Source organism: Hypanus sabinus, chromosome 12, assembly GCF_030144855.1.
Source record: "Hypanus sabinus isolate sHypSab1 chromosome 12, sHypSab1.hap1, whole genome shotgun sequence".
In the NCBI taxonomy this organism is placed as follows: Eukaryota; Metazoa; Chordata; class Chondrichthyes; order Myliobatiformes; family Dasyatidae; genus Hypanus; species Hypanus sabinus.
This window is the reverse complement of record NC_082717.1, coordinates 67,051,427-67,075,020: the sequence shown is the minus strand read 5'-3', so window position 1 is coordinate 67,075,020 and position 23,594 is coordinate 67,051,427. Positions and strand designations below refer to the sequence as shown.

At 41.4% G+C, this 23,594-nt stretch overlaps 1 protein-coding gene across 1 annotated transcript in view; it reads left to right on the top strand.

Moving 5' to 3' along the window:
- spred2b (sprouty related EVH1 domain containing 2b) overlaps nucleotides 1-23,594 on the top strand; it is a 129,802-nt gene that overhangs the window by 64,446 nt on the left and 41,762 nt on the right. Inside the window, exons 4-5 of the mRNA XM_059986162.1 lie at nucleotides 6,598-6,766; nucleotides 8,476-8,540. Coding sequence (XP_059842145.1) covers nucleotides 6,598-6,766; nucleotides 8,476-8,540 — 234 coding nt within the window. The remainder of the gene's footprint in view (nucleotides 1-6,597; nucleotides 6,767-8,475; nucleotides 8,541-23,594) is intronic.

The following is a 23,594-nucleotide window of genomic DNA, read 5'->3' as shown; positions in this document are numbered from 1 at the left end:
GAGTCTTCATGAAATAGAATGATCTATGCCTCCTTAACCACTTTCTCAATCTGCCGTGCTATTTCCACTAATTTGTATGCAAGTGCCAGTAAGGTCACACCATTCCTGCACACCTTTTTGAATATTGTCCATTGTTCTGTTTTGCCCTTTCTTATTCTTCCAACCAAAATATATCACCTCACATTTTGGAGTTGGAGGTCCTTAATGGGTACTTGGCTTCACTTTTCACCAGTGAGGGGGACATGGATTGTGAAGGCAGTGTAAAATGAGCCAATGTGTTTGAACATGTTGAAGCACTAGAACATTTAAAAAACATTAGGGTAGGCAAGTCCCTGGGGTCAGACAGGATATGCCCCAGGTAATAGCACAAAGCAAGGGCAGAGATTGCTGCACTCTTGGTGATTATCTTCACATCCTCTGCAACAGGAGTTGTACCAGATGATTGGAGTGTGGCAGGTGTTATTCTTTTGTTCAGGAAAGGGAGTATGGATAACCCTAGGAATTATAGACCAGTGAGTCTCACTTCAGTGGTGGGCATATTATTGGAGAGGTTTCTTGGAGACAGGATTTATAAGAATTTGGAGAAGCACAGTCTGGTTAGGGATAGTCAGCATGACTTTGTGAGGGGCAGGTAATGCCTCATGAGCCTGGTTGAATTCTTTGAGGATTTGAGTTAGAGCAGTGGGTGTGGTGTATAGGGATTTTAGTAAGGGGTTTGATAACGTCTCCTTGGTAGGCTCAATGAGAAAATCAGGAGCCACAGGACTCAGGAAAACTTGGCTGCGTGGATAGAGAATTGACTGGCCAATAAAGGCAGAGCATGGTGATGGATGGAGGTTATTCTGCCTGGAAATTGGTGACCAGTGTTATTCCTCTGGGCACTGTACTGGAACCCCTGTTCTACGTGATTTTTATAAATAAACTTGGGTGAAGAAGTGAAAGAGTGGATTAGTAAGTTTGCAGTTGACATGAAGGTTGGTGGAAAGTTGTAGGTTACAATGGGACATTGACAGGATGTAAAGCTGGGTTGAGAAGTGGCAGGTGGAGTTCAACCTGGAAAATTGTGAAGTGATTCATTTTGGAAGGTCAAATTTGAAGGCAAGATACAGAGTTAATTGTAGGATTCTTGGCAGTGTGGAGGAATAGAGGGTTCTTGGGTTCCATATTCAGATCCCTCAAAGTTGCTATGTATTTGATAGGGTTGGCCTTCATTAATCGTTTTCAATTCTAGTCACCTCATTACACTGCGGATGTGGATGCTGGACGAGAGGACATGTCTTATGAAAACAGGTTGTGTGAGCTAGGACTTTTCTCTTTGGAGACTGAGAAGCAACCAATGTGTAAAAAGAAGACAAAACTTCAGGAAAAAACAATGAATGAATGAATGAATAAATATGGTGGGGAAGGCTTTGCCTGTGTTAGTCTGGGCTGTATCCACCACTTTCTGTAGGTTTTTCCATTCTTGGCCGTTGGTGTTTCCATACGAGATGTGATGCAACTAATCTATAGAAGTTTGATTAAGTTTTAGATGACGTACCCAATCTGAATAAACTTCATAAAACCAAAAGCAAAGGCACTGTCCCGTCTTTGTGATGACATTTGCACACTGGCCTCAGAATCGATCCTCTGATATGATGATGCCAAGTAACTTAGAGTTACTGACCCTCTCCACCCTCTGATCATTTAATGAGGACAGGCTTCTTCCCCCTGTAGTTCACCTGAAATCAGCTCTTTGGTCTTGCTGACATTCAGTGAGACCTTTCAACCAGGTTTTCAATATTCCTCTTATATGCCACTGCCTTTCTCCATGGTGGGCTCCTTCAGAAAGTCAAAAGGCATGAGATCCAGGGAAATTTGGCTGCATGGATATAGAATGGGTAGGGTATATCTAAGTTCACCCTAACAAGAACATGCTGCACCTGGAATCCTGATGTGACCATTTTAAAAGCCTCCCCCTTGTCAATTGTTCTTTTGCCTTTTAAATAATCACCCAGTTAAAATCAGTTGGTCTAATGCACTTAAAATTAGTCAAAGTTCAAAGTACATGTAGTATCAAAGTATGTATTCATTACAGCCTTGAGATTCATCTCCTAACAGGCAGCCACAAGACAAAAGAAACCCAAAAGAACCCACTTTAACAAAAACGGCATCAAAGTGCAGAGAAAGAAAACCAATCATGCAAAGAGCATTCTGAATTGAAGTCCACAAAGAGAGTCACTGTCCCAGTCCTCCCCGACTACCACTTCAGTTACTTTGTCACTCGTGTTCCTTAAAATTGTAAGTCCAGCATTGCTCTTTCTTGAGTAGGTTCCTCTTAAATATTGCATGAGGAAACTGTCTCAGATGCACTGCAAAAAATTCTGCCCCATCCAGGCCCCCTGTACTCTGGATGGTCTAGTCAACACTGGGGAAAATTGAAATCTCTCATGGCACTACCCTACCATTCTCACAACTAATCAATTTCTTGACACATCTCCTCAAGTTCCTATTGACAATTTGGAGTACAAATAGCCCTACCAATCTGGCCATCTTCTTATTTCCAAGTTCTACCCAAATGATCTCTTCATGAACCCTGAAGAATATCTTCTCTACGCCTTCTCTTATCATAGGACACCTTCCGTGAAGACCTAGAATATCTTACTAGCTTTTGGCCCCGTCTGGAGTAAGACATTGTCTGCCATGCTGACTGTCCCTAATTGGGCCATGTTTTCACATGTGCTCGTACATCCTTTCCCTATGAAACCTGTCGAACAAGAGGCTCGGTGGTCTGTAATTTCCAGGATTATCTATATTTCTTGAACAGAAGAGCAACAATAGCTATATTCTAATCAGAGTGAATATTTTCTCTTTGGGATGAAGAAGGGTGAGAGGGGACTTGATAGAGGTACTTACGAAGAGAGGCATGGTGCCTCTTTCCCATGATGGTAAAGGGTAGTACAAGAAGACTGACCTTTAAGGTAATGGGAGGAAAGTATAGAGGGGTGTCAGAGGTACGTTTTTTACACAAGGAGGGAAGTAGATGGAGCACACTGCCAGGGCTGGTGACAGAGGCAGGTACATTACGGATATTTAAGAGACCCTTAGATAGGCACATGAACGAAAGAAAAACAGGGCTATGTGGGAGAAAGGCTTTGATTGTTCTTGGAATGGGCTGGACAAAGAGCCTGTACTGTGACATGCTGCTCTTTATTCTATTTGTCAGTCCTTTAAGGCCTCACCAATGGCTCAGACACAGTTCTCTATCAAGGCCCAGCAATCTTATCTCTTGCCTTTCTCCAGAACCTGAGATATATCCCATCAGGTCTTGGGGTCTCATCTCCATTAATATCCCTGAAGAGGCTCAATGGCACCTTTTTCTTTTTCTCAAAATTCCCAAGCATTTTTCTCCATCTCCAAGCTTACATTCCCTCAATTCTCGAATGACCCTCTCTCTAGTTATCCCCTTGCTCTTTCTGTAAGTATGAAATGCCATGGGTTTCTTTTTAATCCCACTTGCCAAATATTTTTCATGTTTCCTGCTGGTTCTCCTAATTCCCTTGCATTCTTTTCTGACTTTGTGTTCTTCAAAAGTCCTATTGATTTTAGCTTCCCAAACCTTCCTTTTCCTTGACCAAATTTACAAACTCTTCAGTCATCCAAATTTCCCTTACCTTGTCATCCTTGTCCTCCTGAATGGAATGCTGGGCCTGTACTCTGTGGAGTTTGTCTTGAAACAACCTCCACATGTTAGGTGTGGACTTCCCCATAAAACGTCTGTTCCCAAATAAATCTGCCTAATATTCTCATAATTTGCCCTCCCCTAATTGATACTTAGAATCACTGATACCCATTTCTGGTGACGAGCCTGCTTTAACTTCAGGCAACCTTTCTACTACCCCTGTGCTATCTTCTGCTTATCTGATCGCTCAAGTGTTTTCCTGGATGTACCAGCTGAATAATAAGTGATGAAAGACTGGCACAGCGGTGCTAGAAAATTTGTGAAACCTTTAGAATTTTCTCTATTTCTGCATAAATAAGACCTTAAAATATGATCAGATCTTCACAAGTCCTAAAACTAGATAACGAGAACTGAATTAAATAAATAACACAAAAAATATTATACTTGTTCATTTATTTACTGAGAAAAATGTGCCAATATTACATGCATTTGTTGGAAAGAGTATGTGAACCTTTGCTTTCTGTAACTGATGTGACCCCCTCACCCCCCTGTACAGCAATAACTTCAACCAAATGTTTCCAGTAACTGCTGAGGAATTTTAGATCATTCCTCCATACAAAACTGTTTCAGTTCATAAATATTTCTGGGATACCTTGCATGAACAGCCCTCTTCAGGTGATATCACGGCATCTCAATTGGGTTAAGAACTGGACTGTTGACATTTAGAACCATTCTGTTGACTTACTCTTGTGTTGTGGATCATTGTCCTGTTGCATCATCAAGCTTCAGGTGACAGACTGCTACCCTGACATTCTCCTGTAAAATGTCTTGATACAATTTTGAATTCATTGTTTACTCAACAATTGTAAGCTGTCCAGGCCCTGAGAAAAAAAGTAGCCCCAAACCATGATGCTTCTTCCACCATGCTTTACAGTTGGGATGAGGTTTTATGTTGGTGTGCAGTGTCCTTTTTCCTCAAACGAGCAATGTACATTTCCTACCAAAAAGTTCAACTGTCCACAGAACATTGTCCCATAAGCATTGTGGAACATCCAGGTGTTCTTGGCAAACTTGTGGCATGCAGTGATGTCGTTTTTTTGAATAGCAATGGTGTCCTTCCTTGAACACCATTCTTGTTCAGTGTATTGCCTATGGTGGTCACGTGAACAGAGACTTTAGCAAGTTCTAGAGATTACTGCAGGACTTTTGCTGTTACTCTTGGGTTCTTTTTCACCTCGTTCAGCATTGCAGGTTGTGCTCTTGTTGTGATCTTTGCAGGACACCTACTCTTATGGAGAGTAGCAACTGTACTGAGTTTCCTCCATTTGGAGACAATTTTCTCTTAGTGTGCATGCGGGTCTTTAGAAATGCTTCTGTAGCCTTTTCCAGCCTTGTGCATCTCTACAATTCTTCAAAGGTCATTTGAAAGTTGTTTTGATTGAGACATGGTGCACATAAGGAGATCCTACCTGAGAAGCACAGGCTCCATCAGCAACCTGACTTTGTGTCTTTATAGGGCAGGGCACCTCTACAACCCACACCTCCAATCTCATCTCATTGACTGGAACACCTGACTCAAACAGCTTTTGTAGAAGGCATTACCCCAGAGGTTCACATACAGTCAGTCCTCCTTATCCGCGAATTCGACCAACGACGAATCGCGAAAACCCGGAAGTACTCTTCCAGCACTCGTTGTTCGAGCATGTACAGACTTTTTTCTTGTTATTGATCCCTAAACAATGCAGTATTAACAACTGTTTTACATAGCATTTACATTGTATTAGCTGTTATAAGTGATCTAGAGATGACTTAAAGTATACGGGAGATGGGCGTGGGTTATCATGGATCGGGATCGAAAAAAATCAGAAGTTCTCTTACTAAGTAAGTCGAAACAGGTACATCCGGTATTATTTAGCGTCAGTTAGTCAAACGTTTGCATTCATACATAGTATATATTTTACCTTTCTGTATATATAGAACACTTAAGAACGTATGTTTCAGCGCCGGGCTCGGGAAGTTCCCGAGTTTGATCCAGTGACAGATCGCTATCAAGTGCACTCTCCACTGTGGCAGGTTGATGTGGAGGATCAAAACCCCAAAACCCAATAATTAAACCACTACGCTGCTTAGTAACAATCATAGCTTTCATCAGGGCAGGGCCTTCCACGAGCTCCATTAAAATTGTTCCGATTGTTGACCGACTGTAGCCTAACACTTTTCCAATGACCGATGGCGTTTCACCTCTTTCCGATCACTTTATTACTTCCACCTTATTTTCAATCGCGATTGTGATTATTTTCATGAACTGAAACGCCACAGATTCAGAGCTACACTGGGTCCTAATGCCCACCGCTCTGAACATGTTAAATAAAGTCCAGGATTTGCTGGCTCCTAAAGACCACCGGACTGATTCAGGTTAAATAAGGGACTTGAGCATCTGCGATTCTTGGTATCTGCGGGGGGGTCTCGGAATCGATCCACCGCAAATAAGGAGGGCTGACTGTACTTTTTTGAACCCAGATTGTGATAGTTTAAATGCTATACACAGTATTGATGAGAAGTACAGTTGTCTGTGTGTTATTGGTTTAAGCAGATTGTGTATGTCTATTACTGTAACTTAGATGAAAATCAGACCACATTTTGAGTGGTTAATGCAGAAACCAGGTAACTGTGAAGGGCTCACAAACTTTTTCTTGCAACTGTACATCTTGACTAAACCTGTTGTACATGAACTGCTGACTCCAGCATCACAGTATGTGGCACCGATATCACCTTTGTAAAAAGAGACAATTTTTTAGCATGGTAAGTCAGATGAAGCATTCAGATTGTTGGAATCGGGCAGTAAAATGAAAGTAGATTTGTTTCCGTCTTTGTTCTTTTGGCACTGCAGAGTTTTTTTCTATTGTGACTGTAATTGTCCTCCTATTTTCTTTTATAAGATTGTACTGGAATGTTTCTTGAAGAAAGACCTGGTGTATACTAAACCGACACCCACGTTTCACCATTGGATGGTTGACAACAGAAAGTTTGGACTTACGTTTCACAGTCCTGCTGATGCGCGAGCGTTTGATCGAGGAGTGAGGAAAGCAATTGAGGATCTGACGGAAGGTACTAATTTGTTACTTTTCCAATGTCATGAGTAACATCTTGTTGACTGTCATCCCAAATGTAAGCTTTAAGTCTTGGACTTCTGCATGACACATGCAGAAGTTCAGCACTTGCAGATTTAGAAAGCTATTCCACAACAGGGTACAGGGGCAGAGCCCAGTTTTGCCAGATTACCTCTGCATCATGATCTGAAATCTCAACTGAGATTGCAGGCGGTGCAAAAGTATGTGGCTTTTGTGGCAGTCGTTGATAATTCTTATCATTTTTAAATATTTAAGGTTTTTAATGTTTTTGAATCTTGAAATATCAAAATTCAATCAGTACTTTTACACCCATCTAAGTCCATCTCAAGCCTTGCCATCTCTGGGGCTGAGCTCAGCCCCTGTGCCTCTATCCATTTTGTCACCAGGGCGTTCGACCAACAGATAATGGCTGAGGATCAAAATATCAAATCCAGCACCAGTCCCATATTTTATTAGCAGTGATACCTTCCCTTCTGCATCTACTTCAAAGTGTTGGAGTGATAAACAGACCAATGTCAGCATCCTCTCCCAGGCCATAATTAAAATCCTTCAGCTCCAACAGGTGAGCTGTGCCCTCCAAATGCCCAAAACCAGAAATCTGAAACTGACATCTGAACCAGGCTTTGTCAGGCAAAGGGTTATCAGGTGAACTGAGGGAAAGGATTCAAGAGATTTTTAAGACCTCCTCGGAGAAAATGTAGCTTCCCCACTGACGAGGGAACTCCCCCTCCATGATTCCTGAAAATGGGAGAGGCAACATTCCAGATCATGGGAGCCTTAAAGAGTACATAGATGACCAGCGATACAAGCAGAAGGAATACATCACCTCCCATATTATCTTCCCAACCTGCCCATGAACCATCCCCTGGGATCGTAGAGTCTGGGACACTATGTTGATTCCATCAGCCACTAGAAGCATCTAATCTGAAAGAGAAGAACTCATCCTCTATCCCAGTTGACTGTCAGAGGCAAAAACTTGAATTTTTTTCCCCCAAATGATGTATCTTGGGGTGGGGGAAGGAATAGAAGCTATACTGTTGTCTAACTTCTGTTAGACTTCATGGGGCACTGTGTAAAGTTCCTGAATTATTTCACACCATCAGGGTAGAATAAACAGTTGGGTTTCTTCTCTTGGACGTGAGGCTGTGTGATGACTTATTGTGCAGACATGAACAGTGTTTCCACTGGTACTGCTAGTCACTTAGCAAGTAGTTCTAGGAGGTAGATACATGCCCGGAAGTTGCTCTCATTTCAGAAACTTCTTCAGATTTAAGAGGATATTGGAAGGAGAATTTGGCTGGACATTTCGTAGTTGTGGCCAAGCAGTTTGTTTTGTTTCTATCTTAATGTTTGTACAACAACTTCTGGGAGCACGAAACAACTTTCCAACCTGTAGATCTAAACTGAATAGAATTAATTGCATTCCTTGCTTGGACATTAGTAGATCATCTGGGTTGTAATGACTTCCTGACAATTTTCCATTTAGTTCTGTTGCTGGCTCACACGACTAGGTTTGGAATCTCGAGGCTTTCAGATGTCTGACAGGCCTTGACGCGTGCTCTCTACTACTTGACTGAAATATTTCTAATAATGTTTATTGCTTGGAAGGGAACTTGTTCGAGAGTCTTGTACTTATTTTTTTCTTTTATCTATTTTAATGCACATCCCCTTCCCCAACAATACTAGGATCAACCACATCATCTTCAACAATTCAGAATGAAGTGGAGGTTGGTGACGATGATGTTTTTACAGTAAGTACAGATTGGCTACTTTTCCACAGTTGTAATAACTTGCTGCATGGTCTTTATCATTTAAAATTGAAGTTAATGGAATTATCTGCTTGGAAGTGTTCAGGATACCTTAAGACAGAACACCTTGTAGTACAGCAGATGTTCTTGGTGTTTCCTGGGATTGAGAAATGTGAAAAAGCATTATCAAGGTTTTGATAGCAACTGAAACCTGTGACAGATTTGAGAAGCACCAAATCTTTTGGCATCTATGGATAAAAGACAGAAGTTCAGCTCTGAGTTGGATGTTTATAGTTACACTCTTTAGCTCTTCAATCCAGTGTTGACTGGTGGATCTAATGTTGAACTCTCTGAATGGCTTCTATCATTGTGGAGACAAGAATTAGTTTATCATCATGAGTCTTCTCTGAACATAATGTGAATGTTAAGATATCTTTGAAAGTTGACTTGTGAAAGTTGGTCATTCAAATGAGTTGCTGCCTTGTTGGTTTTTAAACAGGAGTGGATAAGTTCTCCACCTCTCATCAGTACAACTTTTGATGTTTGTCTGTCTTCATACCATGTGAATAATAGCTTTTCACAATGAGTAAACGAGTTACACAGCGGATGTGTGGCTTGCTGTTTATTTAAAGTTGAATTCCGGATGCATGCATCCTTATGAAACAGAATGTCCATCCATAGAGATCAAAGGTATCATGCATTATGACTAATAAAAATCAGTAAAATAATCTCTTTTAGCAGGCTGCTTCTAGCAGAATAATTTTAATGTGTTCTCTCTTGGCTGTGAATTTATAGTCACAGAATACTGTAAATTTTGAAGTATGCTGTGTCAGCTAAAGTCTGCCTAGAACTAATTGTGATGAGAGGATCTATAAACAAAAAAAGTAAATTGGAAAAGATGCTGGTCTTGGGGGATTAAGATTTATTGAACATTTTAGAGTCATAGACGGATATGGAGCAGAACAGGATCTTCAGCCCAACTTAACTATGCAACCAATGTGCCCACTGGAACTCGTCTCATTTGTGCGTGTTTGGCCAAAATTATGTTTATTTACAGATGCAGCACAGTAACAGGCCCTTCCTGCCCAATGAGCCTGCGTGGTCTAATTACGTCTATGTGCGGTAACCTGTGTGTCTTTGGACTGTGGGAAGAAACTCGAGCAGTCACTGGGAGAACGAACAAACCGCTGGCAGACAGCGGCAGGAATTAAACCTAGGTTGCTGGTGCTATAACGCATGAGGCTAAACACTAGGCTGAAATGCCACTGCTGTCTGTGCCTCTAAGCCTTGCCCATCCTCGTACCGCTCTAAATGTCTTTTGAACGTATCTGCCTCTGGCAGTTTGTTCCATATACCCAGCACACTCTGTGTGGACTAACCTGCCCCTTGAGTCTTTAAATCGTAAGCTAGTAGATTCCCCTAAAATGAGAGACTGTGACAATCCACCTACCCTAGACTCATGATTTTGTAAATCCCTGTAAAGGCGTTTAAGGTGCAACACCGCAATAGTTTAATGTCATGTGTACGAGTAATCTATGCGCAGATGCAATAAAAAACGTGCTTGCCACAGTTCCACAGGCATAGAGCAGAATTCAGTAGAAAAGCATAAAATAAACATGAATTTTATAGTTTTAATAAAAGAACACAATTTGAACAAAAAAAGTCAATTTAAGTGCAAAGGCATGAAAATGGTCACAACACTGCTAACTGTAGTGATTAGGGTTGTGCCAATTGGTTCAAGACCAAATGACTGAGTGATGGTAGCTGTGAAGAGATGCCGAGGCCTGGATGGCGGGAAACCTGCCTTGAGCAATGTCTCCTATAGATACTACCAGTGGTGGTGGGGGATATTCTTGTACATTTGAATTATCGTACCAGACCATGATGCAACCAGTCATGATACTTTCTACGATTCATCTGTAGAATGTGCATATGAACTAAATCGCAAGTTACTGAGTAATCCTAAAAATAGTAACTGAAAATATTTTGAGGAACACGAAAATTCAAAATGAAATTCATTCAACATAATGCAAGTCAATTCCATACTTGAATTGAGATTTAATTCCACGTAATACTTGTAGTCAGATCCTCTTTGGTATTGCTTCTCTGGATTGTTATGACTTAGTGTTATCAGAAAGCAGCTTCAGTTCCTGTTAAGCATTTAGTTGTCGGGACCATTTTTCAAAGCATATATTGGCCTTGCTAGCTGGTATGGTTAAAGTCCTGTCCAAATAATGCTAATACTCAAAAGAGTTATATGCAACACTGACCAGTTACACAAAGTTGTGTTATATTCTCTTGTGTTTAGAGAGTTTGGGTACTTCAGATGAGCTGTAAAAAATGCAATGCCTTTAGCAGGGTGGATAAAGAAATGAGTTGACTTGGAGAGAATTTGGGAAGCGCTTTGTTGCTTAAAGGCTCGTAACTGTGAATGTCACGTCTTAAAATCCACACATCCTGATCCAGACTGTTGCCAAAACATTAATTGATCGAACCTTTTAAGAATGACTTTTGAGTGCCTCTTGCAAATGTAACTGCTGGGAGTAGCCTTCTTTCAGAAGGCCTGAACACAGCAACCCTGGTATTCCTCTCAACGTGTCTATCTTGTCTCATATACTTGTGCAAATGCCTTCCTACGCACCGTTGAAGTCAGTGGTAACAAAGCGTTATCAGCTTTCTTAATGTGAAAAGTGAGTAAAATATAGTTTATTTTGAATAGGCAATGGGTTAGTTTCAGTTCGGGGTCCGTGTGCATGCTGCACAACAGGCAGATTGTGTTTTCCAGAAGCATCTCAGCCCCATAAAGCTGTTTGTTTTATGTTCCTTGTTTTAAGCCACAAGGGCTTTTGTAGAATTTCACTTCAACGGTTCCTCGTAATCTTTTCCTTCACCACTTTCACAAGCTTGCCTCAGTGTCTTAAAAGTTGATAATACCTTTATTACTTCAGCAGTGCATTCTTCACACCTGCCACCTGGTGCATGTCGTGGCTGTGCTGTCGGACACCTCTGCACTGCATGTAAGGCTTCCCTGCTTCCTGCAAGATGGATCGATTTTTTAAAAAAGTTAGTTTAAATTTTCTGAATTCATTTTCCTGAGGAGCTCCATTGCAGACTGTAAGGTGCATATCAAAAACTGATGGGCATCTGTATTTTCATTCAGATTACATTTAAGAATTGAGGTGTAACTTGTGTAATTGAATGTAATTTGTACACAGCCTTCAACCATTTTCTATCTGGCGTGGATCTTTTTCCTATTGTAAATGTAGTTAGTTTGCTTAATCCTGTAGTGGAAGATCGCTCATAAAGCCTTGCTTGTAGAGTTAAACTTTTAACATTATTCCTTCATAACTACTGGGTGAGGCTCGTGTCCCGGTGCATGTTTACCAGATTGCTCTGAGTCTTGGCATTTCATTCACTTACAATCTTTTGTCACCAGTCTACAAGGGGAGTAACAGGAGGTTGGGTTAAAAGGTCATTTCCTGTGCTCTTCAGTCAAACTATCATTAGCAGCTGCTTCCCGACCACCTGCCAACGTGATTTATTGGAGCAGTGGTTAAGAGGAGGCACACTCAGTATTTCACCTAGCCCCCCCCCCCCCCCGTTAGTTGTAAACTGTTCAGGAATGTTTGAATTTTTATGCTTTTTAAAAAAGAGAGACTTCCATTTTTCTCACACGCACTCACCTGCTCACCCACCCACCCAGACTAACACTAACTGGCGTAGCTTATTTTGTTTTACATTGCACCCATAGCCCAGTGGTACATTGAAGGGTCAAAGAAACAGTTGCTTTCACTCTGTCGGTACTGACTGATGAATGTGGCTGAAGGAGGAAAGGAAGTGACCCTTCTTTATATATAAAAAAAATGCTTGTATGGAGCTGCATAATTGCGGACGGCAGCAATACCGATGTAGATTTGGAGCTCGAGGGCAAGAAGGGTGCATGGCTGATGTATTATCATGACTAAACAAAACTATATATACTCCCACATCTATTCAAGCTGTCATTTGGAATTAATAGTGTGGCTGCTACATAATCACCAGTTATTGAAGTGAAATGCTCTGTGGCATTTCCTCTATAAATTCATATTCTTCAGCAATGAAGGCATGGTTGACTTCAACACTGGAACTTTTAACATTCAGTACTGCAGCTGGCTGTGAAAGTATTATTTGACTACAGATGGTAATTATGAAATGTTTCTCCGATGCTTTCAAATCAACAGCTTCGCTTTTATAAACTGTTCCTGCTAATGTTTTATCCTGTCAGTTCAGTTCTTTGTCTAATCTTTACTCTTTCACTTGCTGTTTGTTGCTTGTGCTGCTGTTGAAAGAGATCCAAAGGAGGCCCAGCAATCAACCCTGCTCTCTCCCGGAGTGAATAACTGGACGTTGTGCAGTTGCCTCCCCATGATCCAGCATTCCACCAATGCTTTTACATTTTCGTTCCTTGTTTAGATTTTCTGAGTATTTCCTGTTTGGTCCTAAAAGCAGCTTTTTCTTTAAATAACCACTAGAAAGCCTGATGTCATTGAAATTTTGTTGGTGAGCTCGCTCCTACTCCCTCTTTATCTGAGCACAGTTAGAAATCGTACATTTGACCTGCCATTTCCTTCCACCTCTACAGAGCAGCCTGCACCCGGACTTCAATCACTATCCTTGTGTTCTGATCTCTCGCCTCGTATTGGGGTTGCTCTTGTGCAAAGCCTTGTATATCTTCCCTATGTACTAACCTACTCAAAGTCAGTTGCCCATCTTCAACTTTGCACCAGATTTTGCCAAGTTTATGTTCAGTCTCTGTTCCAGCAGTTTTTTGTTTATTCCCCCAAATCCTCATGCTTTGGTTCCTCTTTGTCCTTGGCCAGCCCTCTGCCTGCCTCCTCCAAGTTCACATGGTCTTGTATACAATTACTTTCTGACACTAGCTGCATCACAGCTTGCCCTTGCTTGCTTCTGGGAACAGGCTTTTCCATAGTGTCGTCCCAGCTTGCTTAAAAACTCCCTGCTTTAAACTCGTGGCCTCCCCACTTCCTGTTTCGCATTCTACAAACTTCACTAAACCATTTTTTTTGACCGAGTATTTTGATTAGATTTCCTAACACATGCACCAAGGCAGAATATGTATTCCTTTCTGTTTTCCTGTACCCGTCGATTCAGTGATTATTTGCCAGGTGTTTTATTGTAGCTTGTCCGCTGTATATCTAAGTAATTTTGTCATGATGACCACTTTTTAATGTGGGTTTTTGTATTTAATGAGATTGTTTGTGGATCCCTGAGCAGCTGCAGCACATTCTGAAAGCAGAAAGAGAATGCAGTTTTGCTCAATCTCCTGGATATAAACATCAGTAGGCTAAAGAAAATATGATGCAGATATATCTTAAGGAAACAAGAGAAAGATGAAGGAGTCTAGGGTTCTAATTCCTTTAAGGTCCTTAAAGACTTATTTCGTAGAAATGGAAAATAGTTCAGCAGAATGTGTGAGTAGAATGATGGTGCAACAGTGTTAAATCTTAGAGATGTTTGGAATAGTTCTGGGAGAGTGGAATTTCCCCAGGACAAATGGGTTGTAAAACGTGACCCATGTCGTTATAGTCCAGGTTTGGGGTGGGCTTAAACCTGCTTGGCATTCGAGTACAAAGTTGGACACGGATTCAGAGGAAATCGAAAGCAGAGAATTAGTGGAGGTTGAGATGGTGGAGTAACTGAAGGGAAGGGTGCATGCCATTCAAGTATAATCCATATATAATGAGTATAATACAACAGATCCATGCATACACTCACATATATTTTGATAAATCAGTCATGGTTTAAAGAGGTACATGAATGACAGTTTCATGTTCTTGGTTCCAGGATAGTCTGGTGTAATGAAAGAAGCAACATGGAAGCTGAAGGAGTTGTCAAATATTGGTCAAGAAACCGCATGTGAAAAGGGGTGACTCATCAAATGCAGCTTTGTGGATTAAATTTTTAAAGTTAAATGCATTGCAGGATGTATACTACAGATAATTATGCACTGGGAGCAGATAGGTAGACGTGTATCTCACAAGTGCTGAGGAATAAGATATGTAATGGTGGCAGGCAAGCTCTCTAGGCTGCATTCAGATGAGTTTTTTGTATTAAAGAGCTCAAAAGGTAGGATGAATTTACACATCGAGATTATTTCTGGGGAATGAAGTTGGGCAGGCATTAGGAATATCAGTAGGGGAGCATAATTTGGTTAAATTTAACCTAGTCATGGAAAAAATTGGGAATAGGCTGGTTTTATATGGTTGAAAAGTGATTTAGCAAATGTGGGATGGATAAAGCTCCTGAAGGCAAATTGGACTGAAAGCCATTGGAGACATTTAAGGAGATTTGAGGAATTAATCTTGCCACGAAGGAAAAGGCGGGATTGTCACGGTTTAATGAGGTATGGTTCAAGAATGAAAGGAAACCCATGTTGGTACAGCAGAAAGCCTTGCAGGTGTGGTTAGTGTGGAAGTGGAATTGAAAAGAATATTAAGAAAGCCTAGTAGGGTTATGGAAAAATAATGGCAAGTAAAATCAAAGATTATCCAAAGATATTTTGTTAGTGCATCATGGGTGAGATGAAAGATGAGGGACAATTAGAAAGCAAAAACACAATCTTCTGTGTGGAGGTGGAGGATGTGGGAAAGTGTTCTAATGAATACCTCATGGCCATCTTCACGAAAGAGGAGGTTTGATGCCACTGTTGTTGAGGGAAAAATTGAAATACTGCGTGGGCTAAGCCATGATAAAAGGGGTAAGTAGTAAGAGAGTTAGCATCTTTTGAAAGGGGGGGTTAATTTCCATGCCATATGAAATATCTAGTCTGTCGAAAGCAAGTGAGGGAATTTTAAACATTGGCCATCATGTCACAGGCTCTGCCACAGCAGCAATAGCATACAATGGGAAGGCTGATCATGATTAATGTTTGTAAAAACAAACCAGAACGGTAGGCATGTTCTGTTAAATTTGGTAGTGGTATATTATTGGAATGACTTGGGCACACATTTGTCAAGGACAATCGGCATGAATTTAAAGCGGGCATCTATGCCATGGACACCTACCATTAACCAAGGGGTCTGTAGACCCCAGGTGGGAACCTCCGATTTAAAGGAAGGCATTGTCTAACTAATAGTTTTCTGAGGCACAGTAAGTGGAAAGGACAGTGCATTAGATATAGTGTACATGGATTTTAATAGAACTGTACAGTGCAGGGACCGTCCCTGCAGCCTACAATATCTGTCTGCCGATTTAAACTAATTCCATCAGTCTGCATGTGGTCTATATTCCTCCACTCCCTGTCTGCTCATATCTGCCGAAATGTCCCTTACAGGTCATTGTGGTATCTGCTTCCACCACTTTAGGCAGTGTGTTCCAGGCTGACTTGCCTCACCACCCTCCCCCTCCCCCTCCCCCTCCCCACACCTTAAACTTGTGCTCTCTAATATTTGACATTTTCTCCTTCTGAAGCAGACCATCACCCTATCTCTGCCTCTGAAAATTTTGTATACTTTTGTCAGGTCATCCCCTCAGCTTCTGATGCTCCAAGGGGATAAAAAATCCAGGTGTGTTCAATCTCTTCTGACAGGTAATCCAGGCAATATCTTCGTGAACCTCTTCTATGTCCTTTCCAAAATCTCCCCATTCATTTTTGTAATGTAGCATCCAGAACTGCACTCAGTGTACCAAATTTAGCCTCATCAAAAGTTTTGTGCAACTGCATTGTGAGATCCTGAATTTTATAGTCAGCACCCCATCTGAAGCCAGGCACACCTTTGCCACTATATCATCTTGTGTTGTCACTTTCAGGCAGCTGTGGGCTTGACCCCGAGGTACCACTGTGTAAATCTTAGGGATCCTGCTAGTTACTGTACACTTTTCTCTTGTAGTTAACCTTCCAATGTGCAACGTCTTGTGCTTGTCTGGATTAAGCTCCATATGCCATTTCTGTGGTCTATTTCCTGCTGAATCCTTGCTATCCATTTCAAATTTACTGATGGTCCATCTGCATTTTCGTTATTAGATATTAGATATCTATTAGTTATTAGATCACAAAGACCAGAGGTCCAGCACTCCTCCTTGAGGGAACACTGTTTGTTTCAGATCTCTCGTCAGAATGACGCCCATCCACCGCTACCCTTTGTCTTCTACAGTCAGATCAATTTTGAATCTAATCTACCAAGACTCCATGGCGCCCATGTGCCAGTTTTGGCAAAGCTTAGACAAACTAATATTTGGCAGGCTGATCAAAATTAAAAGGCCATTGATCCAAAATGGGCTGAGTGACAGTGAATCGGAAGGGTGGGTGTGTTTGGTGTTTGTACAGGAAGTAGAATCACACATGAAATAATTTGAGCTTTCTTGTATCAAGATACAAAATGTAGGTACAGGATGCCATTGAATAAATATTGGCCACTTGGTTGATGGTGAGGAGAAAAGCTTTGGGCTGCAGAAAGTAAATGGTTTAGTGAGGTGAGAAAATGGCACAGGTAATTTGACTTTTTTAAAAAGGGGGTATTTTGGGGGGTACTTGCAGCAAGGTAAAGAGCTGTGCAGTTTATGAGAGGAACAGGGCTACCTTGGAGATGTCTACTTGTCTATCAGGGGCAGCACAGATCATTCAGATTGAAAAGGGCATGTGGGATGTTTTTGGTAGAGACAATACAAGAACAGGAAGAATATGCTGGAACTGTTTACAGCACCAGTTAGACCACAGGTTACAAACCACATCCAGTCTAATCGGAGCAGTACAGGAAGGAGGGTGCAAGGAAAATGTATGAACGTGTTGCCGAGACTTGGAAATTTCACCCTGGGGGTAAGATTGAATAAGCTATGATTGCTTTACTTGGAGCAAACGAAGTTAAAGGATTTCATTGAGAGGTCTTGGCAAAAAGGGTCAAGGGCTTAAAGGCCGGGGGGGGGGGGGGCGGGGGAGGTGGTGGTGGCACAGATTTGAAGCATTTGATAGTGGTAATTGAGGGAAGATGGGCTGAGTGGGAAGATAATTTGCCCAAAGAGTGGTAAAAGTCTGGGACTTGCAGATTAAAAGAGTGATGAAGACTCGAAGGTCACACCATTGAATAACACTTGTATTTGGGCAAGAGTCATGACCTGTGGTCTTCTGACCTGTTACTGCCAGTTGGGACTGCGTTAGGTGGCTTCTTTCCCATAGATGGAGACCATCTGCCTTGATACGTATGTAAGGCACTTTTAATTTTTGTCTTCAAATGTACTCACCTCATATCAGAATAGTGCCAGTTATGTAAATTGTGAAAAGGCCCCGCACAGTTTCAAAATAATTTTCATTAAAGGAAAGTAGAAGGTGAATAGACTTGATGTTACATGACATATTTCTGCTTCTTTTGCTTTTCATTTTAATACCATCTTGGATACATTACAGATTTATGAGACTGTTACGGTGCATGGTTACTTTTGAGTCCTGTGTCCAAAATCCATTCCCAGTATAGACATGGCAGCTTGGTGACCCTGAAATTCACATTGACAAATATTTAGATAGCAGAGTGGAGATTTGTCTCCACCAAAAGAGATGTAAGGAGTTTCTTTCCTCCATTAGCCAGCAGGTCACCCTGAGGTAATGTGTAGCACCTGCCCCCCCCCCCCCCCAACCCCCACCAAAACCAGGGTTACATGAAGCCATGAGCGCAGGTAGTGGATGGTCATATGAACAGCTGGTGCAGATCGCAAGTCCTGGTTATGCGACCACTGATGCCCGGTAGACAATGGTGTAGGCCGGGGGTCGGCAACCTGCGGCTCCCGAGCCATTTGTGGCTCTTTCACCTCTGTGCTGCGGCTCCCTGTGGCTTTGGGAAATAATTGGTCAGTATTTAATTAAAATGTATTTTATGTTAGTTTGTTAGCTTTTGAAATGTAATTCTAAATTTGAAGATTATGGTGATCTTGTACAATCTAAGTGTGACGACACATTTCCTCACAATTAGCCAGCATTCCGGCTAAGGGAGATAGCCTACGGGGGTTTGTGAGTACGCGTCTTTTGCAGCATCTGCGTCCATGGGGGCTGGGTTGAGGGAGGCTTAAAAGCAAGGCTGTTTAGTTCGAATAAAGTTACCTTTGACTGCAGTCTTTATTTTAGTGCTGCGTGTAGCGCTACACCGCTACAACGTGTTTTTTATCGCTATTAATATACATCACCACAGCCAATGCCTGACACCCGCCAGTGCGCGCTTTCTTTTAATTCTTCGATCCAAGGTAGGCTACCTATGTAGTAACCTTCAACCCAACGTCTTTTTTTCGGAGTTCAAAATGTTTTTGTTGCATGCAGAAATGTAATTTCGTTTTCTCTGCAGGAGTTCATCAATTTCAAAAATGCAACACATTATAGTTTGTTTATACATAGCATAAAGGCAAAAAAAACCCGTTGTATGCAGTGTTATTTCATTTTGTGGCTCCCAGTGTTTTCTTTTCTGTGGGAAATGGGTCCATATTGGCTCTTTTAGTGGTAAACGTTGCCGACCCCTGGTGTAGGCAATCATGATGATGATGACTGACAGTCACTGATCTGTGTCCCCCCCCCACAGTACAAAACAGAGATGCCCTTACCCCTACTTGTGTTTCTCTCTCAGGTTTTTGGTTGATATTTTAAAAGGAATAGTCAAGATTATTTTGAACAATTGTGATTAAACAAGTTTTATTCCCACTATCCTAAATTTCATAAAGATTCACAAAAAGCTAACCAAAATAAATATCAAACACGAGGAAATCTGCAGATGCTGGAAATGCAAACAACACACACAAAATGCTGGTGGAACACAGCAGGCCAGGCAGCATCTATAGGGAGAAGCGCTGTCGACGTTTCGGGCCGAGACCCTTCGTCAGGACTAACTGACAAAGGGTCTCAGCCCGAAACATCGACAGTGGTTCTCCTTATAGATGCTGCCTGGCCTGCTGTGTTCCAAAATAAATATGTTTGTTTAGTTGCTTGATTATGGCCTTCTGTGTTTTGACTATGTGTTGAAATATGGCACAGTTGATTGCCAGGGCTTGTGGTTGACTTGAGCAAAAAGAAAGCAGGCTTGGTTCTTATTATGCAGAAATACACACAGCATATGGTTGTGGACGTATAACTCAATGTGCTGTATGTCTGTGGGTGTGCTTTCCTTCTCTCACGCACACTCACTCTGAGTCGGCTCGGCTTTTTTCAGCAGTTGAAGATAATTGCGCAATATCACTTTCTTCCACAAAACAGAGGAAGGTTGCCTTCACCAGTCTGCATGAAGTTATGGGGATATTGTAGTTTGCAATTCCAAACAAAAAATTGTCCCTCTTCCTTTGATGCGGTAGAGAATGTACAAATCATTTAGCTTTGGCCCGAGCCACAGAGCCGGCTGACACAGCTTGTAAACATCATTTTGTTTGGGAAAGAGACAGAATTGGCAAATGCACAATAAGATGATTGACAACTTCCTCCTAGGCCAGAATGGATTAGGGAATCCTAACACAGCACTCTGAGCAAAGCCTGGGAATTTGCTGGAAGGAAGTAATGTCTGAAAGCTTTGCCTGGGCCCAGAGCAAGCAGGAGTTTAAAAACAGCTCCGTGCTTTCACTGTCTGTTGCTGCCATCTGTCACAATGGTGACAGGAAGAGTTGACACGGAACTGGTGAAGGGCAAAATGCATTCTGACACTACTGATTTGAAAACAGAAATGAGCATGCAAATTGTATTTAAGGCTACAATAGTCATACCATTAATGTTGCATAGTTCTCTTCACTCGAGGAAACGTATGATTGTTTCTACTTTACCAATCCAAATGATTCCTTTCATGCAAATAGCATGTTAAATGCGCATTCAGTAGAAGTTTTGGATTTCTTTTTAGTTAAGTAAAAGGTGTAAAACACAAGTTACCAAACTATCATAAGAAGAGCCTGAACACAATGTGTCCAACATGCTTGTGCTGGTTCTCTAGTCCATACAACATGGGAGAGTCAGGCCATTCATCTCATCAAGACTGTTCCACCATTCCATGACTTGATGATTATCCCTCTCCACCCCCATTCCCCCACTTTCTAATGCCCTTACTAATCAAGAGCCTATCAACCTCTGCTTTAAATTTACCCAATGATTCGGCCTGTGGCAATGAATTTGCACAGGTTCACCATCCTTTGGCTAAAGAAACTCCTCCTTAGCTCTCTTTTAAAGGGACATCCTGCTATTCTGAGGTTGTGTCCTCCAGATCTTGAACTTCACTTTCAGAAACACTGTATGTAGGCTTTTCAGTATTTAAGCCACACACACAAAAAGCTGGAGGAACTCAGCAGACCAGGCAGCATCTCTGGGGGAAAAAGTACAGTCGACGTTTTGGGCTGAGACCCTTCAACAGGACTTGCGGGTTTAGTGAAACCTCTTCTCAATATTCAACAGCTTTCAATGAATCTCCCCCATTCTCCCCCACTCCAGCAAGTACAGGCACAGGGCCATCAAACACTCGTCAAACCTTAACCATTTCATTTCCAGGATCATTCAGGGAACAGTCAAATCATCAACCTCTGCACTCTTTTTCCCGGAGTCAGGAATTTTTGCCTCCAAGTGCTTGCCTAGTTCCATATTAAAAGTTGCCATTGAATCTGCTTTCACCATTTAAAACACTGCGTTCCAGATCCTAACAACTTGACACATAAGATTTTATTTCCTATTGACTCTACTTTTTTTTCTGATTATTTTTGAGAAGTAGTAAGTTTGCTTGTCACCATAGCCTTCCAAGTTCAAAGTGGATTTATTATCAACGTACATGTGTGTCACCATGTACAACCCTGAGAATCACTTTCTTGTGGGGATCACAGACAAGAAACACAGAGGAATCAATGATAGACCTCGCCCAACAGGGCAGATGAATGACCAAAGTGCAATAGACAAGAAACTCTACAAGTACAAAAAAAAATTAAGTAATAAATATTGACAACATGAGATGTATAGTTCTTGAAAGTGAGTTCATAGGTGTGGGGGCAGTACAGTAATCTTCAGAATGATTTTGTATTTCCACTTGGTGTAGTAGAAGCAAACGCTTTGGAACCAGCAGTTTAAACATCCAATATCACTCGAGCCTGGTAACTTGGGTTGATGCAGCCTGTGGTAAATGTATTATTTTACACAATAAAACATTTAAATGTTTGCACTGTGATTGTGGATCAAAACAAATTTATAGGTTATCCATTACTATAATAACTACATTGCAGCAAAACTAACAAGCCTTGGAATAGGATTTAATGTCTGCCTGTCTGTGAGCCAGCACTGATGGCCCATATGGTCTGCTATGAAACAATCTGAGAAAAATATTGTTAATATATTTGGAAGGGAATGTAAGTGATCATTAGTGGTTTAAGATGTGAATGTTGCTCAAGATATACAGTAGGTTGTGATCCAGTGACTCGAGTTCAGTCATGTTCCCTGATGCTGCCTGTGCAATCTGCAAGTTCTCAGTGTGACCCTGTGGATTTCCCTGGCTACTCCAGTTCCCAAAGTGCTGACCGACTAACCTGCTGCTCTAAGGTTACTCCTGGTGAAGGGAAATCATAAAAACCTTATCAAAAGGAAGTTGGTCTGTGAGCCAGTGGGCTACACAATTGGAGGGATTGGACTGGAGAGGTTTCTCTGCTGGGAGCTAGTGTGAACTTGATAGACAAATGGCCACCTCCTGTGACGTAGCAGTTAACATTTTAGCTGTTAAAAGCTTTCACATTGGACTTCAAAATTCCAAAGCGCACACATCTGCACAGAGCCATTTAAAAACTGGTGACAAGATGCACAAGAAACATCGGATTAAAAGAAGAACTGAAGTTATTTCATAACAGCTGTAACATCTCGGGGCGTCAGAGTTCAGTCCCTGCGTCCTCTAGGAAATTTGTGCGTTCTCCCAGTGACCGCGTGGGTTTACTCCAGGTGTTCCTGCTTCCTCCCACAGTCCAAAAAAGATATACCGGGTAGATTAATTGATCATTGTAAATTGTCCCGTGATTAGATCAGGGTTAAATCAGGGCAGTGGGCCGGAAGAGCCTATTCTGCACTGTATCTCTGAACAGAATAGAGTATTGCTAATTATCAAACCAGTGCTGTCTCTCAGCCAGTTCACACTCTGAGCTGAGATGTTAATTCCCTCCCATAAAATGCATATCGACCTCCAGGGTACTTCCAGAATCGTGTACAGTATTTATTTCAGATTTCTAGCTGTTGCAGGGTTTTGGTTTTCAATTTTTATTACTATATAGCCTTTGGAGTTTTTTTTTGGGGGGGGGGGGGGGAACCAAATCCATGGCAATCAGTTAGTATTTATTTAGTGTGGCCTAAGCTCAGCAGCTGAAAAACGTGGCCATCACCATAGAGAAACAAACGTCACTGACAAAGCTGGTTAAAGTGAAGCCATTTCAGAATGCTTTTTGGGTCTATGGTGCTTTTGCAGAAAGATCTTTATTGTTTAAATGCAGCTGATTCCTAGGCATAAATTTAGTCCAAATTGTATTTTTGTATATGTGCTAACTTAAATAGCTAACGCTGATTAAAATAAGGATCAGAATATTAATGCAAAGTCTTCTGGGTACTCTGATTTTAAAGAAATCATACCGTAAACGTATTTTGTATTGAATGTGTATTTTTCCCCAATAATGTTAAACTGTTAAAAGTTCACCCTTGTATTTTGTACTGTATGGTACTTTTCCTGCTGTGGGTCTGGCCTATGTAATTTTATCGCCTTTCAAATGTTGGTAATTTCCATTCTAGAAACTTAAAATTCTGCATATGCTGGAAATCTGAAATAAAATCATATTCTGCAGCTTGGACAGGATCACTTACCATTTCAGGTCAGTCCTGAAAGATCATTGACCCAAAACATTAACCCCACTTCAAGTTGCTTTAACTTTGGTAACCGAGAATATTGATTTGAATGCACCAAATCTACCCAAGGCTAAGATCTTCAGGATTTTCACAGACCATACAATTGCGCCTCCTTTCAGCCTTGTTTGTCGCTAGTTAATGCAGACATAACTACCACAGGTATAATCTGCGTGCAGCTGCTTCAGTAATTCTGAAGT